Genomic DNA, 19,045 nt, shown 5'->3' with positions numbered 1-19,045 from the left:
AGAAGAGAGGGTTGGCGTTGCCGAACCTGTAACATTATTACTGTGCGGCGAATGTGGAGAAGGTGAAGCGGTGGTTGGAAGAAGAGGGTGCAGAATGGGTTAGGATGGAGAAAGAATTCTTTCGGGGGTCCAGCTCGAGGGCTATGGTGATGGCAGCATTGCCAATGGCACCAGGAAATACACGGAGAGCCCGGTGGTGCAGTCCACAGTAAAGGTCTGGAAACAACGGAGGAGGCATTTCAGGATAGAAGGGATGTTTGCGCTGAAGCTGCTGTGCGAAAACCACGGTTTCAAGCTGGGGGTTGGGGGGTGCTGATAGATGGTATGTATAGGAAGTGGAAAGAAGTGAGGCTGGTTAAAGTGAGGGTTCTGTACCTGGAAGAGGGGTTTGCCAGTATAGAGGAATTGAAGGAGAGGGTGGAGCTCCCAAGGGAAAGTGGGTTGGGGTACCTGCAGGAAAGGGACTTCACGTGATTTAGGTTTGGAAAGAGTTCCCTGGAAAGAGTTCCCCAGGTTCACCCTGTTGGAGCGACTGCCGCTTCCAGATGTGGAAGGGAAGGGCAGGATCGGAGACATATATGGGTGGTTGGGAGAGCAGGGAGGTGGGCAGGTGGGGAAGATTAAGGAGGAGAAGTGGGAGGGCTGATAACTGGGGAGTATGGAGTGAGGCGCGACGGAGGATAAATGCGGCCTCCTTGTGTAGAAGGTGAAGCCTGATACAGTTCAAGGTGATACACAGGGTAAATATGGCTCGGGGAAGAATGAGTGGGTTGTTCCAGGGAGTGGCAGACCGAGTGAGAAATGTGGGCGGGTACAAGCGAATCACACACATATGTCCTGGGACTGTGAAAAGTTGCAGAGATTCTGGGTGGGAGTGTTTACGCCATTAACAAGGATAGTGGGGGAGGAGGTTGAGCCGGACCCTTTGGTGAAGATATTCAGGATATCGGTGAAGCTGGAGCTGATGGAGGGGAGGAAGGCTGACGTTGTGGCCTCCGCCTCTGTGATTGCCTGGTCAAGAATTCTGTTGGAGTGGCAGTCAGCAATGCCATTGCGGGTGGCGGCCTGCCTGGGAGACTTGTATGACTTTCTTCAGCTGTAAAAGGTCAAGTATGAGTTAAGGGGTTCAAGGGGGGCTTCGCGGCAAGGTGGGGGATGTTCGTGGCCGTGTATGAGGAGCTGTTCGATGAGGTGGGGGGTGAAAAAAAGGAAACATTTGTACAAAATGTATAGTCGAGCGAAGGGGAGTTCGCTCCCTGAATTGTTTATGTTTTGTAACCTTTTATACAAATTTGGAATAAAATACATTTAAAAGAAGAGTTTGAAGGTGGCAGGTCAGGTTAAGAACAGTTAATAAAGCACACAGAATCCTCGGCTTTATTTATCGGTCATAGAGTAAATGAGCAAGGGAGATCATATTGAACATGTACAAACCTCATTTGGAATACAGTTAACTCCCATCATTTGCAACCCCCCTTTATTGCGAACTTGTTTATCTGTAGGAATATAGTTGTACACAAAATAGTGACTCACCGCCACAACACTTCACTGCAATTTAGATATTAAACGTCATTCCCATGTAGAAAACACGCACTGTACAGATTCGCTATTCGCAATTTCACATTGATGTGTGATGTGTTGGTTGTTCTGGATCACATACAGGTCACCAACACTTGAAGTAGTGTAACACTATTTTATTGAACCATTAACTGTTTAAACATACTCAGACTGTGGGTTAATATGATACTAGCTTTAACTAAAGACCTTTGCCTTGTCCGAACCAGTCGATGCACTCAGCACATGGCGAATGTCTGTGTTGCAGGCTGTGAGCTCTGTCCTCCTAGCTAGCTGCTACTCGAATGAGCGGGAACTCTGATGCCCCCTGTCTTTATAGTGCGTGTGCTCTCACTGGTGATTGGCTGCGGTGTTGTGTATGTTGATTGGTCCCACTGTGTGTCCATCAGAGTGTGTCTGCACCATGATCAGTTTATATTATGACACACACTTTACGAGAACTCACAGGAGCAGAACCCCTGTGAACAGCAGGGGTAGTGACTGTATTGCATCCAGTTCTGGGCACCACGCTTTAGGAAGGATGTGAAAACATTCGACAAGAGTGCAGAAACGACTCATGGGAATAGTTCCAGGGATAAGAAACTTCAGCTACGAGAAGTGAGGACTGTTTTGAAGAGAAGGCAGGGAGGATTAAATGCATACAGGTTATGTACAGAGTAGATAGGGAGAAACTGCTTCCACACATGAAAGATAAAGACTGAGAGCAGAGATTTAACTAATTGTAAAAGAAACAAAAGTCATCATGAGTAAAAGCTTTTTTCCACAATTGAGTGGTTGGGTTTGGAATGCACTGACTGGGAGATTACGGATATTAGCCTGTGATCTGAAAAGGAATAACGTGCAGGGTTGCTGGGAGAAGCTGAAAGAAAGGCACGGAGAGCCAGTGCCGATTGGCCAAATGGTTTTGTGCTCTGTAACAATTCTGAGATACTGGTTAAATCACTGACTGAAAAGCCGAAAATACACGTGGGACAGCAGGTGGCAGCAGAGAGCAAGGTCTCATGAGCGAAAGGGTTTGATGGAAATACTTAATTTTGTTCCATTTATTATACCTCCCAACACTGCAAAAACAGCAAAGAGACGGATTCTGACTCCATGCATATCAGAGTTTGACTTCATTTAAATGATATTTGCCCCGCAATATTTCAGTGTTGCATTTTGATAGCTTTCACAGCCTGAGACAGGTTTTAAAAATATACATTACAAACAAGTGCATCATAATTTAAGCGATCCAATTATTAAATCCAAGATATTTTCAGCATTTTCCAGTTATGGGAATTTTAAAGCAAACTATAGCCTTACATGACACATTTCTACCCCCTCGCCAAGATTGTGTGCTCTTGCCCCCATAAATGTTCCTCTCAAATCATTATTTCTCCTTTTGTCCAGTCTCTTCCAAGCTACATTCATGACTCTGTGGACACTCTGCCACTTCCAGCTTTCCAATTTCCTGGTTTCAACCATCTGTTTTTATCATGGCCAACCATTCTCTCCACAGCACCATTCACTCCTAGGATGGCCTGTAGGACCTCAGGTTCATTCTTGAATGGAGACTCAACTAGCCCCCACTACCAAAAGCCCCACCCCCTAGCTGGGTTTGTTCTCCGATATGCTCTTTTGACTGCTACCTCGCTCCAAATGTAAGGCATTGCTATTTAGTGGCAGTCATGGAAAAATTTTCTTTCCACTACTCAAAGTCCCTTCTTACTCATACACATGGGCATATCTGTGCCAAGTCCTGCTCTTGGAACACAGCTATCCCTGTGTATATCCCTGTGTAAAATGCATTTTCATTTTAGCATAGTTTGTAAATAACGGAACTCGCCCAAGTAGTGCTGCCTCCATTTTTGTTCATGCTCAGTTTACGTTGTTTAAAATTCAAAAACACTGCAGCTGCACATGTCACCCCTCTCCTGATCCCCATGCCCCCTCCCACACACTTTACTACTTCTTTCTCCCAATCTTCTCACTGCTTCCCACTTTGCTCCCGACTGCCTTGCAGCTTCTAAAAAACAAAACAGCACAGGAACAGGCCCTTCGGCTCTCCAGGCTTGCGCCAACCATGGTACCTGCCTAAACTAAAACCGTCTGAACTAACAGAGTCTGTATCCTTCCATCCGACCCTATTCATATTTGGCTAGATGTCTCTTAAATGCCACTATCGTACCTGCTCCCACCACCTGCCCAGGCAGCACGTTCCATATATTTACCACCCTCTGTGTAAAAAAACCTGCCTCGCACATCTGTTCTAAATTTTTCCCCACGCACTTTTCCCCTAGTACTTGACTCTCTGATCCTAGGAAAGAGCATCTGACTATCCACTCTGTCCATGCCACTCAATCTTGCAGACCTCAGGTCGCCTCTCAACCTCCATCGTTCCAGTGAGAACAGACCGAGTTTATCTAACCTCTCCTCATAACTAATGCCCTCCATACCAGGCAACATCCTAAAGTAGTAAACTGTTTCTCTACCCTCTACAAAGCATTCACATCCTTCTGGTAGTGGTGACCAGAATTGGACACAATATTCCAAATGAGGCCGAACTAAGGTCCTGTACAGCTGCAACATGACTTGCCAATTTTTGTATTCAATGCCCTGACCGATGAAGGCCAGCATGCTGTATGACTTCTTGACCACCTTATCCACATGTGTTGCCACTTTCAGTGATCGGTGGACATGCACGCCCAAATCTCTCTGCCTGTCAACACTCGCAAGAGTTCTATCATTTCCCACTCACTACCTCGCCTCCCCCAGTGAGCAAGGGCTTGGGAAGAGTGGTGAATGGGAAGCAATTGGGGATCAGAGAGGGACAATGCTGAGTAGGAGGAAGCAACCAAGATGAGCAGAGAGCAGGAGACGATGAGGTGGTAACTTGGCAATAGTAAGCTAGTAAGAGTAATAAGGAGAAGAAAAAGACTCAGACCAGTTATATGCAATCATGTAAAAAAATACAGGTCAGAATGCATTAGACATGCTCTATGTCGACCCACAAGAGGACTAGGCATCACATTGTAAGTGATTAGTTCATTTGGAGACTGGAGACTTCAGCAACCCTTTCCAGAAGCAATTCTCTTTAATTGACCACATTTCTTTAAATGTTACTTTTGCATAATTCTCTAATCCTTCTGCAAGCACCTATGCAAATCTGTAACTTTGTGAATAATGTGAAATAGATGCACTCAAAGCTCAAGTGCATGGACGTTCAGACAGGCTTTATGCAATCAAGTGACCAACATTTTCTGCTTTCACCATAAAACTGGGAGAATTTCTTCTCAAGCTAGTTGCTTTGACCTAAAGATATAAAGGCACCTCTGAGATTTGAACTCCAGATCTCCTGTTTACTTGACAGGCACTTTAACAATCTAAGCCACAATGCCTCAGAACAGATGGACTCGGAACATTACAAAAATACTGTTAACAAGTGCAAGCTCATTAAATGCCAAATAACCACTTTTGCCATCATGGGGACTCCATTTGGATTGGTTAGGGATCTTTCAGCAGCTCTACAAGGGTTGACGTAACATTAACATTAGATTTTTCCGATTAAGGGACAATTTGGCGTGGCAACCTGCACATCTTTGGGTTGTTGGGGTGAGACCCATGCAGACACGAGAGAATGTGCAAACTCCACATGGACTGTGATCCGGGGCTGGGATCGAACCCGGGTCCTCGGTGCTGTGAGGGAGCAGAGCTAACCACTGCGACACCCCTTAACGTTAACTTCTAGCATGGCTTAAAAGAACACATTATCACTTACCACAATTACAACACATCCAAATAGGTTTCAGACTTGAATTGGGTGATCATGCCCCCCCCCTTCATTGGGTGATCATGCATGCCCCCCCCCTTCATTGGGTGATCATGCCCCCCCCCCCATGGACATCGTAGTCAGATGAGGCCACTGGGACTCTGATGTTGCAGACCCCTCCAGTCAGTTTATAACAAGACCGAATAGTGGGCTTACCTGATCAGGGTACAGAATGAATTTTACCATAGGGGTTATTATCCCTGAATATTGGGAGGTGCCTATTATCGTTAAGGTTGCACTGTGAATTTTTAATAATGTTTCTAGAAGCATTAAATATCACAGTAAGAGGTCTTACCACACCAGGTTAAAGTCCAACAGGTTTGTTTCGAATCACTAGCTTTCGGAGCACAGCTCGTTCCTCATATAAAATATCAGTCACCCAATCGTAAGGAAAACCTTTTCAATAAACCCGTTTATAAAGTTTTGTGGCCCAGCTCACTCCGGGCAAAGGTAGAATCCTTTCCATTGGGTGGATTCTTAATAAACGTTTCTACAGTTTTCTTCATTTACAAGACATGGACTGCACTAATATTAAATAACAATTAAAGTAGCAAGTGGTAGAAATGATCAAAGCACATTCATCTTGATTGGACCCATTTTCTAATGTTTCCATTCCAATCATAGCGTTATAAATTTAGACCAGAAGATTATTTAAATTCACAACATATGACATTCTAATGAAACATTGAGTAGTCTCCATCTCATCAAACTGTCATTGAGTTATTGTGAAACCGAAGACAAGGATCAATGGATTAAACTATAAGTCATTGATAAAAGCGACATCATAGAAAGAATTGAATAGTACATGAAGTGTGGACCACATGCTTAATGAATATCTTCACATTTAGTAGCTGTTTTACTATTATTCACTTCCACAATTATCATTAACCAATAGTTCTTTAATGCTACTATTTATTTTCATACCCTCTTAAAGGCACGCATCTGAAAATGTTGGAGACAGACAATCTTCTCACAAACTAGAATTCCCTGCAATTAGTTTAGGGCCAATAGCTCTTGAAGAAGTCAGTGAATGCAAATACTTTTCTTAGACAAAGCATTCATTTATTTCTTTCACAAAGTATTAAGTGCACCCCATCATCACAGCTTCCTATATAGAGCCACAGTTTTTCCTGCTTTGATCTGATATGTCAAGCCCTTGAGGATCTGTGATTGTGACTGATGGTTTACATTCATGTATCAAGTGGCAGGTGGAGCTCATTCGTTTAATTTACTATTTAGACAATGTGGTCTTTGCTTGAACATGCACAATTTTAAATTAACATTCAGAGTGAAGTCACATGCAAACTATTTACACTATTAATTGCTTAACTTGAGAATTAGGGTGTCGAGGTGTTCTGGTTTTTAGAATCCGAGGAGGTCGTGCAGTTTCTTTCTGCACTGGATGGAAGTCCGGATGGCTACATCACTGGCTCTGACCGTGTCTGCCACCTGCGACCAGACACGGCGAACGGCGGCGCCTGACAACCTTCCACCCGGGCCGGGAAACAGGACCATTCACCTCTCCTCCACCGCGTCCAGGAAAGTCTCCAGCTCTGCGTCCTTCTGTGGTAGTCCGTGATGGTGGACCAGGTTTTCTGGGTCGGAACTGGCTGCGCCATTTGAAACTCAACTGGCAGAAGGTATGCCACATGATCCCGAAGGGGACTTGGCCCGATTCCCCACTGTCTTCACAGATGGACTGGGAACAATCAAAGGGGGCGTGGCCTGAATCAGCATAGATCCGCAGGCACAGCTTTGTTATTTCCATGCCCGCTCGTGCCATATGCATTGCGGCCAAAAGTCGATCCCTGTCACGCCAGTACTCAAACCAGAGGGTTCTGGCATCTCTGCGAGGACTATAGGATGACGTAATGTGCATCTCTGCGAGGACTATAGGATGACGTAATGTGCATCTCTGTGGGGACTATAGGATGACGTAATGTGCATCTCTGTGGGGACTATAGGATGACGTAATGTGCATCTCTGTGGGGACTATAGAGTGACGTGATATGCATCTCTGCGGGGACTATAGGGTGACGTGATATGCATCTCTGCGGGGACTATAGGATGACGTGATATGCATCTCTGCGGGGCTATAGGATGACGTGATGTGCATCTCTGCGGGGACTATAGGGTGACGTGATGAGCATCTCTGCGAGGACTATAGGGTGACGTGATATGCATCTCTGTGAGGACTATAGGATGATGTGATGTGCAACTCTGCGGGGACTATAGGATGACGGTGATGTGAATCTCTGTGAGGACTACAGGGTGACGTGATGAGCATCTCTGCGGGGACCATAGGATGAGGTTTCTGTGCATCTCTGCGGGGATTATTGGATGACGTGATGTACATCTCTGCGGGGACTATAGGATGACGGTGAACCTTGTTTCCCGTTTGGACCGCGAGACAAAGGTGAGTGGTGGACCAACATTTACAAACCTTGACTTGAGCCATGCATATCTGCAGTTAATACTGGACCCGGACTCATCCCCCCCCCCCCCCCGCCTCCCCTCTCGTTACTGTCAACACACACAAGTGTTTATACAAATATACCCAGTTGCCGTTTGGGGTCTCGTCTGTGTGTGCAATTTTCCAGCGTGTGATGGAGAATATCCTGCAGGGATTGCCCAGGGTTGCCGTCTACCTGGACGATGTACTTATCACCAGAATGTCAGACCAGGAACATGTGGCAAACATTGCTGAGGTCCTCTGGCATTTTGAGGAGGCGTGTGTTCTCCTCCACCTCTGGTGGGAAAAATGTGTCATTCATGCCTGAAAGTCACTTATTTGGGGTACTGAGTGGACCAGAATGAGTTATACCCTGTAGAGGACAAGGTGCGGGGGAAAATCAGGCCTCTTCCCCCAGTGGCCAGACGGAACTTCACTCTTTCCTCGGATTAGTGAATTATTAAGGAATCTTCATCCTGAACTCAGCGACCCTGCTCCATCCCCTCCACCTTGTGGTAAAGCGCGGTGAACCGTGGGACTCAACAGTGGGCATTTGACACTGTCATCCTCAAAACTACTAATGCACTTCAACCCACCAAGCTGCTGCTGTTGACATGTTACATGTCCCTTTATAGGGTGGGCGTGGTTCTCGCCAACCTCACAATGGATCAGAACGATCGATCTCATTCGCATACCCCACGCTTGCCGACGCTGAGCACAATTTTCTGCGCATATTGAGAAGGAAGAGTTGGTGGTTGTCTTTGAAGTCATTAAGTTCCATCACTATGTTCACAGGCACAATTTCACGGTCAACACTGACCATAAACTTTTATTGGGCCAATTCAAAGAAGGCTGACCAATTAAAGATTCTTTTAAAACTAATTTACGGGATTTGGACATCTCTGGTTAGGTCACCATTTTTTGCCCATCCCTAGTTGCCCCTTAGAAGGTGGGGGTGCGTTGCCTTCTTGAACTGCAGCAGTCCTTGTGGTGTAGGTACACCCACTGTGCTGTTCGGGAGGGAGTTCCAGGATGTTGTCCCAGCAACAGTGAAGGAACGGCGATATATTTCCAAATCAGGGTGGTGAGTGCCTTGGAGGGGAACCTCCAGGTGGTCGGGTCCCCAGGTTTCTGCTGCTCTTGTCCTTCTAGGTGGTAGTGGTCATGGGTTTGGAAGGTGTTGTCTGAGGAACCTTGGTGAATTACTGCAGTGAACCTTGTAGATGGTGCACACAGCTGCCACTGTTGGTCGGTGGTGGAGGATTTGAATACTTGTGAAAGGGGGAGCAATCAAGCGGGCTGCTTTGTCCTGGATGGTGTAGAGCTTCTTGAGTGTTGTTGAAGATGCACTCATCCAGGGAAGTGGAGAGTATTCCATTACACTCCTGACTTGTTCCTTGGAGATGCTGGACAGGCTTTGGTGGGGGAGCGGGGAGGGGGGGGGGGGGGATCAGGAGGTGAATCACCGTAGGATTCCTAGCCTTTGACCTGACCTGGTAGCCACAGTATTAATATGGCTAATCCAGTTCCGTTTCTGATCAATGGTAACCCCCAGGATGTTGACTGTGGGAGATTCAGCTTTGGTAATGTCATGGAATGTCAAGGGGCGGTGGTTAGACTCTCTCTTGCAATAGATGGTCATTGCCTGGCACTTGTGTGGCGTGAATGTAACTTGACATTTGTCAGCCCAAGCCTGGATATTGTCCAGGTCTTGCTGCAATTGGACATGGACTGTTTCATTATCTGAGGAGTTGCGAATGGTGCTGAACATTATGCAGTCATCCACAAACATCCCCACTTCTGACCTTCTGATGAAAGGGAGATCATTGATGAAGCAGCTGAAGATGGTTGGACCAAGGACACTACCCTGAGGAACTCCTGCAGTGATGGCCTGGAGCTGAGATGATTGACCTCCAACCACCACAACCATCTTCCTTTGTGTCAGGTATGATTCCAACCAGCAGAGAGTTTGCCCCCGATTTCCATTGACTCCAGTTTAACTAGGGCTCCTTGATGGCATATCGGTCAAATGCTGCCTTGATGTCAAGGGCAGTCACTCTCACCTCATTTCTGAAATTCAGCTCTTTTGTCCATGTTTGAACCAAGACTGTAATGAGGTCAGGAGTTGAGTGACCCTGGCGGAACCCAAGCTGAGCGTCACACGAGCAGGATCCAGCATTGGGCCCTAATGCTGGGGCATTTAAGTAAGGTTGGAACACCGCCCTGGCACGAAGATCCCGCATGTGGACACGATAAGCCACCGCCCCCTCCCCACAAAGCTGCCCATGTCCCATTTCCGCGGAGGAGGTGGTGGCTGAACTCTACTATATGGGCTCATTGCTGGCCCGAATAAAGGGTTGGACCCAGACGGACCTCGAGTTGCCCCGGCGTCCATCACATGGTGCCATATGGGGCCCAGCACAGGACGTTACCTGATGATTTGAAGGCCTACATCTCCAAAATTCCGGAGATCATCATGGACGACGGTGTCCTCCATTGGGGCACCAGGGTGGTTGTCCTGGAATGTGGGTGAGCCTCCTTACTACAGCACCTCCATAACACACACCCGGGGGTATCCAAGCTGAAGATGCTCACCCTGGTGGCTGACCATCGACACGGATACAGAGAAGCTGGCCCAACGTTGCGGGCCATGCCAGGAGCACCAGAAAGCTCCTTAGGGGGCGCCATTGTACCCTTGGGAATGATCGCGCATTCACATAGACTTCAATTCTTTTCCGGGACCGATGTTCCTGAACATTGTAGATGCAAACTCGAAGTGGCTCGACGTCCACAGACTGAAGGCAACAACCACAAGTCGACACTGGACCACCTGCACTACACCTGGAACCTCGGAGGTACTGAAAAGTGAAAAAAATGAAAATTGCTTATTGTCACAAGGAGGCTTCAATGAAGTTACTGTGAAAACCCCCTAGTCGCTACATTCCGGCGCCTGTTCGGGGAGGCTGTTACTGGTATCCGACAACAGAACCACTTTTACCACTGTGGAGTTCAAGGCATTCAAATGTGATCCACCACGTGCGGACCACCATATAACACCAGGCCTCAAGCGGAGAAGGATGAAGGAGATGACCAACGGAACCTGGGAAACCCGGTTGGCACAGGCCCTTTTCTGTTTAGTTACAGGAGCACACCGCATGCGACCATGGGTTGGCACCGGCTGAGCTACTCATAGGTCAATGCCTCCGAATGCAATTAAGCTTGATCATCTTGGCCATTCCGGACACTGGGAAGAAGGTCCTGAGGGACCTCCTCAAGAGCCGATGCGGAACGTCGGATGCGCTCCGCCGTTTTACTCCTGGGGACGTCCTCTACATCCAGAATTTCAGCGTGCCAAATGGTGCCGGTATCTTACTCCACATGGGCTTTGGGCCGGCAATCTAACTTCCATGTGGACCACATCCGTGGCTGCTCCCAAGAATTGCCAGCGCCCGACGCCCAGATTCTGAAATCTCGAAGCCGCAACCTCCGCCACAACTGGCATCCCCTCCGACTGGCCACAGCCAGGTGGTCGCGACGCCTGACGCCGTTTTCTCGGATCCTGACTCAGATTCGGGCATGGATTTCCAGCTGCAGGAAGATGCAGATCCGTGGCCATCGATACCCGTGCCTGCTCCTCCTCTGACACCAGCCCCACTGGTCCAGCCTCGACACTCGGTGTGGAAGCACCACTCACCGATCAGGTATATACCTCTCAGGCCAACCCTCCGGAACGCCGACAACAGGCAAAACAGACAAACGGTCACGTGGATTGGCCAGAGACATTTTTCCGGACTTGGTGAGAGTGGGGTGGGGGAGAGTATGCACCATCTGATTCCCATTAACTCATAACAAGAACAAACCCCCCTGATACTTGGAGGTGGAGCTTCCCCCTTAACAGGGAAGGCACCACAGTATAAAACTCCTGGCCTTGGGTTGAATGGTAGCACAGTAGTTATCACTGCTGCTTCACAGCACCAGGGTGCCAGGTTTGATTCCTGGCTTGGGTCACTGTCTGTGAGGAGTCTGCATGTTCTCCCTGTGTCTGCGTGGGTGTCCTCCGGGTGCTCCGGTTTCCTCCCACAAGCCCCGAAAGACATGCTGTTATGGAAATTGGACATTCTGAATTTTCCCTCAGTGTATCCGAACAGGCGCTGGAGTGTGGCGACTGGGGGATTTTCACAGTAACTTCGTTGCAGTGTCAGTGTAAACCTACTTGTGATACTAATAAAGATTTAAAAGCCCTGGAGTACAGGTCAAGGAGGGTGACCCTTTAGGGCATGCGCCCTACGAGTGTTTCTCACCCGTCGGATTCTACAGTAAGTCCCCAGATATTGAAGCAGTCTGTGTCCATATGAAAGCCCTGGTTCACATTTAGGCTTGAGCTGGTAAGTGGCCAGTCACATTCGTGCCACAAGTGCCAAGAATACCACCTCCAACAAGAGAGAATCTAACTATCTCCCCTTGGCATTCAATAGAATTACCTTAGCTGTATCCCCCCTTATCAACATGCTCAGCGTTCTCATTGATCAGAAACTGAACTAGACCAGCCAGAAATATACTGTGGCTACAAGAGCAGGTCAGTGTCTGGCAAATCTGCAAAGAGTAACTGATTTCCCCAAAACTTGCCCACCACCTACTAAGAAGAGATTATGAGTGTCCCCCCACACTACCCCAACACGAAATATCACCATGTATCTTGCCTTTTGTCTTGCAGGGTCACCATCTGACGATCCCGCCCCCGGCTGCAACCCCAGAACACCCTGGGGGGTAGTGGGTGCCTGGAACTCGCTGCTGGAGGAGGTGGTGGAAGCAGGGACGATAGTGACATTTAAGGGGCATCTTGACAAATACATGAATAGAGGGATATGGGGACCCCGGAAGTGCAGAAGATTTTAGTTTAGACGGGCAGAATGGTCGGCACAGGCTTGGAAGGCCGATGGGCCTGTTCCTGTGCTGTACTTTTCTTTGTTCTTTGGAGAATCTGTCCGGGACGATACTGACTTTTCAGCACTGCACTCATCTGCACTCGCCACCATCCCAGAAACTATCACCTTGGTGAGGTAAATCAGTGAATAGGCTGCTGGGACACTTTCTGGTGTGCACGTCGCACATGCTGCGGCACATCAGGTGGAGGTAAGAACTCCTGAGGAAGCAGGCAGCCCTCCCAGGAATTAGCTGTAGCTCAGACAGGTTTTGCACTTCTGGAAAGAACAATCCCATCACTAGTGGAGATGCAGATGCAGAGCCAGGTCAACAGGAGGGGTGTCAGCAACTGTCCAGCATCTGCAGGTGCATTTGGAGGAGTCCAACCGCCTTCAGGTGCAGGTGATCATGCCGGCAAAGCATGGTGCCCCGCCCAACACTGAATGGGTTCCACACTCGGTGGAAACTTTGGGTGCGAAAATCACAACCATAGGTTGAGACATCCAAGGCCTGTGGCGATGCTGGTAAGAACTTTGGAGAGGGATGGGGAGCTGGGGTGGGGATTGGGTATGGGGAGGTGGGACAATGAGGATGCGCTGCCGATGGCCAGGCCCTAGTCAGCGAACCTGGAGGCAATGAGATTATCCCACATGCAGTGGTCCTGGCGCACACATTGGATGGCTCCTGTGCCTGTCCTGGTTCCATGCCAGGTCCTCACGGCCATCATCCCCCTATTCCTCATCCGATGAGGCCTGGCATTCTTCCTGCTCGGAAAGCATGCCCCCCTCTGCTGCACTATGTTGTGTCGGACACAGCAGGCCACACGATGTGTGGGACCCTCGTAGGGCTGTATTGGTGCACCCGGGCATATAGGGCATCCTTTACGGTGTGGATAACAGGGATATACCTGCCAGGTTCCCGCTTGACACCTGGGAAGACCCCGAGGCAAAGAGGTTCAGGGAAACCATCACCTTGACAGCCACCGGCAGTGGATGTCCTGCCCCATACCCCCATGCGGCATCATATTGAACAGGTGGCCCCAGGGCTCCCTGCTCAGCCGTAATCTTTGGCGACATACTCGGTCCGGCAGGTCCTCGAAGGGCAGACGCCGCTGGTATAAACATGAGCTGAAAGGGAGCCTCCTTCACACATTCTCGGCCTGGACGGCTGGCTCTCCAGCCTCACCGGCTGGCCCCTGCTCCTCTGGTGCAGACTCCTCTTGTGCAGGGTCCTGCTTGGGCAGTGCCTGCACCTGCAGCCTCAGTGCGTCCAGAAGGGCAGCTGCAGCCAGGTGGAATGCAAGCATTCCGGGCAGTACTTGAAATTCTACATGGCGGCCCTGAGGTGTCCCTCAGCTCCGCACCTACCAACCCTATATGTTGTCATCCACAATGTAACCCTGACCCCATCAGTGTGAGATGCCGGGGAGCCTCTGTCGACAGCGGCTGCCACAGCCCACGTCAGCAATAGGCTCTGTGGCCCCTGTCCTATTTCCCCAGTGGGATCTACTGCGGATGTCCTCACTGAGTGGGCCGTGTGTTATCCACCAGCAGGAAGACACCGGGTTGTGCAATGGAGGGGGTCATGGTGTGCCACCAATCCCCTCCATGCTTAGAGGCTTTTGTGTGGGCAGAACCTACAGCTGCGGTTGTGAGAGAGGGGTTGACGTATGCTGGGGAGTTAGCTGAAGTATGATGTGGGTCCTGGGTCTAACACACAGGTTGTGCCAACCTGTCCGGGGCAGGATGGATGGGAGCAGGGGCGCAGTGGACAGGCAGGGCTTGGGAACAGCCGCTAGTCCTGAGGGGTTGGCTAGCTGATGGTGTCATTGGTGAGGCCTCTGCCCTGAGAGGGGCGGTGTGCCAGGGAGGGTGCCAAGGACCAGGGTGCATGTGTCCTTTGTCTGGGGTGCACCCTTCTGTTCCCCTGCCTCCCCTGCACTGGGGCTGCACTTCTGAGGAGTGCACCAAGAGATGCCAGCATCTGATGTGCCACTAAGCTTTGCGACACCCATCGTGTTGATGGGTTGGCTGGTGTCGGGGGGTTACCAGAGGAATAGCCTGGGTGGGCTCCCAAATGACCAGCGGCTCTGTGGATATTTATAGAACACTGTGCCGCCAAGGGCCTGTAAACTGTTGGTTTGCCAACCTAATGGTTGCCGTTATAGCAACTACCGCAACAATGGCTGCCCATGCCCAGCCACCCTGATCCCGAAGGGGACATCATGAATCCATGGGGCCATCAGCATGTCATTCCTTGCTACTCCCCCTGGCCCTGGCAGGCACCTCCCAGTAAGCCCTGTCTTTTTTTCCCAGTGTTTCTCTCCCCCTCAGAGGCCATGGCAGCCAGACCCTGCTTTCCAATACCTGTTATAAACCGCCCCACTTCACTTCCACCTGAGAGGGGCAGAGAATCGTGGAGGCCCAGAGCATATTGGGTTCAACCCGTTAATGATATTTAAACGCATGAAAATTCCAGTTTTGCATGCCGATGCCGGTGCGGGGTGAGGATTATGCTGCTGTCTCCAGTGGGGCCAGGTGCGATTTTGGCGGATTTTGCCGGATTCTCTGCCCAATTGCATTCCTGGCATCAAGGGGCGGAATGATTTAAATTTAGCATCAGTCAATAACTTCAGTATTTCCTGACTTTTTCCCTACCATGAAAAGTTGGCAACATTCGACAGGTATATCAGCCTATCAGTAGATAGGCAGGTTGATAATTGGGAGTTAAGATCTTCAGTCAGACTGTTGATGTAGACGCGCTTATTGTGTTCTCTTAGGCTTCTGGAGCCTGCTCTCTTTTACCTGCTTCTATTTCTATCACCACCCACTTCCTCAGTTATTTATACTTTCCCTGTGTCTCATAATTTACCTTAATTTCACAAATTATGCCGTCTTTCATATCATGTTAAAAACTGCAGCCATTTAGCAATCTCCTATTTGTTATTTAAGTGCTGTCAGGACACTAACCTTTTTATCTATACGTTTCTTTCCCCTTCCCTTTTTAATCTGTTCTGAAAGGTGAATTTAACCTCTTGTGGGCTGATTCTGTATTTATTGTTGTCGGTATGCCACTTTCAATTACTTCATAAGCTGGGTGCGGCACTGCAATCCCACCAAAGCGGAGAATGAATGAAAATCCAGGCAGTGAAGCCTACCACCACCTCACTGCCTAACCTGTATGTTCCTCTCCTGATCTTTGTCAGAAGTGGTGTTGGCCTTTCCCTCCCCAACAGTTGCATACAGGTTACAGTGGAGATGATACCTGGCTCTGCAGTTAATTTTCTATTCCTTCTGTCTGTGTTATAATTTCCCAGAGATGACAGCAGGAACTTTATGGTAGGCCTGGAAAGTGGCCCTTGGGTGTCCCAAAGGAGGAAAAAAAAACAAGTAGTGGTCTCCTTTCCCAAAGTTTTTTCCACAGAATTTACATGATAAAGGTTCTGGTTTCCTGGAATCATTCATAGAGGGAAGGCCTTCAATCCAATGAGTTTCCCTTTCTGGCTTTTTCTGTCTAGAACAAGGAACAACACAGTAGAGGATCAGGCCCTTCAACCCTCCAACCCTGTACCGGTCATGATACTAACCTTGGCCAAAACCCTCAGCACATCCTTGTGCCGTATCCCTCTATACCCATCCTATCCATGTGTTTGTCAAGATGCCTTTTGAACACCATTAATGTTAAGCTTCCACAACCTCCCCTGGCAGTGTGTTCCAGGCACTCACCACTCTGTGTAAAAAAACCTCGCACATCTCCTCTAAACTTTGCCACATGGACCTTAAACCGATGCCCCTTGGTGACTGACCCCTCCACTCTATCCATGCCCCTCATAATCTTGTAGACCTCTATCAGGTCACCCCTCAACATCCGTCATTCTAATGAAAACAGACCGAGTCTATTCAGTCTCTCTGCATAGCTAACACCCTCCAGACCAGGCAACATCCTGGTAAACCTCCTCTGCACCCTATCCAAAGCCTCCACATCCTTCTGGTAGTGTGGGGACCCGAATTGTGTGCAATATTCCAAGTGCGGTCTTACCAATGTTCTCGACAACTGCAGCATGTCTCGTCAGTTTTTATACCCGATGCCCCGTCCAATGAAGGCAAGCATTCCGTATGCTTTCTTGACTACCTTTTGTTATCACTTTCACATATCTGTAAACTTGCACGCCCAGATCTCTCTGACTTTCTATATTCCTAAGAGTTTTGCCATTTACTGTATATTTCCCTTCTATGTTAGGCCTACCAAAATGCATTACCTCACATTTGTCTGGATCAAACGCCATTTGCCATTTCTCTGCCCAAGTCTCCAACCTATCCGTGTCCTGCTGTATCCTCTGACAATCCTCAACACTATCTGCCACTCCACCAACCTTGGTGTCATCCTCGAACTTACTAATCAGACCAGCTACATTTTACTCCAAATCGTTTATGTGTACTAATAATAATAATCGCTTATTGTCACAAGCAGGCTTCAGTGAAGTTTCTGTGAAAAGTCCCTAGTCGCCACATTCCGGTGCCTGTTTGGGGAGGCCGGGACGGGAATTGAACCTGTGCTGCTGGCATTGTTCTGCATTACAAGCCAGCTGTTTAGCCCACTGTGCTAAACCACTACATACAAAATAGTGCTACATACTAAAAATAGTTCTATTTTGTTAAATTACATAACTAATTGCCGTTTGAATGTTACTGTTGAATGTATTTCCACATTGTCTATATTCCAGGAACCTTGTCTAGAGGATTGGAGACAAGAGTTCAAACCCCAATCATGGCAGCTGAGGAAATTTAAATTTAATTCATTTAATAAATTCTGGCATAAAAAGCCCGTATCGGTAATTATGGTAATGAAGCTACCAGGTTGTCATTAAAAAACACATCTGGTTCACAAATGTCCTTTAGGGAAGAAACTCTTTGGTCCTCATCTAGACTGGCCTAGACTTGACTCCAGAACAATAGCAATGTGGTTGACTTTTAACTGTCCTCCGATCATGGCGTCTCGATTGCATTCAAGAAAGTTGTTCTTAACGGCAGCACGGTGGCGCAGTGGTAGCACTGCAGTCTCACAGCGCCAAGGTCCCAGGTTCGATCCCGGCTCTGGGTCACTGTCCGTGTGGAGTTTGCACATTCTCCCCGTGTTTGCGTGGGTTTCGCCCCCATAACCCAAAGATGTGCAGGGTAGGTGGATTGAACACACTAAATTGCCCCTTAAATATAAAAAAAATGAATTGGGTACTCTAAACTTATTTTTAAAAAAAGAAAGTTGCTCATCACCGCTTCCCAAGAACAATTACAGATGGACAATAAAGGCTGTTGCCTCACCAGTGCAACCCACATCCTGTGAAGGAATATTTTTTTTTAAACTTCAGGCAGCGCAAACTCTGGCTCTTCTGCAATTCATCAATGTCGACTGCTTGCTGGCCCTCCCAACAACTATACTCTACCAAAACCAGTGATATCAAATTACTCAAAGCTGTTTGTTTAGATTGCTGAATTTCATTGCATCCTCCGACTCAGGAGCATTTGCAAACAACAATACTGTAGTTCATTGAACATTATATTAAACAGGCACAAAGTTTACCATTCAAAACAATTGCATATCTTTTTTTAAGTATCAAAAAGTACATGCTGTTTTCAGATTTACCTCCCAAAGTGCTTTGAAGTCTTTCTGTTCAATCCGAAGAAGCTCACTGTACTCTTTAGTAACAATTGTAGCATGGCGGGGAGTGTTGTCCAGAATTGATTCTCCAAAAGCTGTTCCAATTCCCAGAGTACAGAGCACAACAGCATCCTTTCAAAAATTATAAATCAAAATTGCAAAATGTTTTAAAAAATTATTACATTTTGGACAATTAGTGTAACACTCTTGCACATTATAAATAATCTAGTTCCTCAAACATTTTTTCTATTATTCAGAGTCTATCCTTTTCTGCAGTCTTGTGGGGGATAGACATTGGATGTGCCCATCTTTGGGTAAATGGTAAGATACAGAGGGGGATTCCTGCAGTTGTGTGGTGAGGTCTGAGGCACCCCACTCCCCCACTATAACACTGGGCCTCAAGCCTAATTACAATGATGCCAACACAACACAGACAGCTAGTCAGCAAAGAGAAAACGACGATTGGGCCGCTGCTAGGGGATAGAAGGCTGTTGAGGAGGATAAAGTCAGGGATAGAGTCATAGAGTCATACATGTTTACAGCATGGAAACAGGCCCTTTGGCCATGCCGCCCAATTTCTATCACTAAGCTAGTCCCACTTGCCCGCATTTGGCCCATATCCCTCTATACCC

General features: G+C 48.0%; 1 protein-coding gene across 4 annotated transcripts in view; it reads right to left on the bottom strand.

The window, feature by feature from the left end:
- rapgef4a (Rap guanine nucleotide exchange factor 4a) overlaps window positions 1-19,045 on the bottom strand; it is a 631,693-nt gene that overhangs the window by 444,053 nt on the left and 168,595 nt on the right. For all 4 annotated transcript variants that reach the window (XM_072476111.1, XM_072476137.1, XM_072476128.1 and 1 more), the window contains exon 4: window positions 18,399-18,545. In XM_072476111.1, coding sequence (XP_072332212.1) covers window positions 18,399-18,545 — 147 coding nt within the window. The remainder of the gene's footprint in view (window positions 1-18,398; window positions 18,546-19,045) is intronic.

Source organism: Scyliorhinus torazame, chromosome 2 (genome assembly GCF_047496885.1).
Source record: "Scyliorhinus torazame isolate Kashiwa2021f chromosome 2, sScyTor2.1, whole genome shotgun sequence".
Lineage (NCBI taxonomy): Eukaryota > Metazoa > Chordata > Chondrichthyes > Carcharhiniformes > Scyliorhinidae > Scyliorhinus > Scyliorhinus torazame.
Note: the sequence above shows the minus strand (reverse complement) of the source record. Positions and strands in the feature narration are given on the sequence as shown.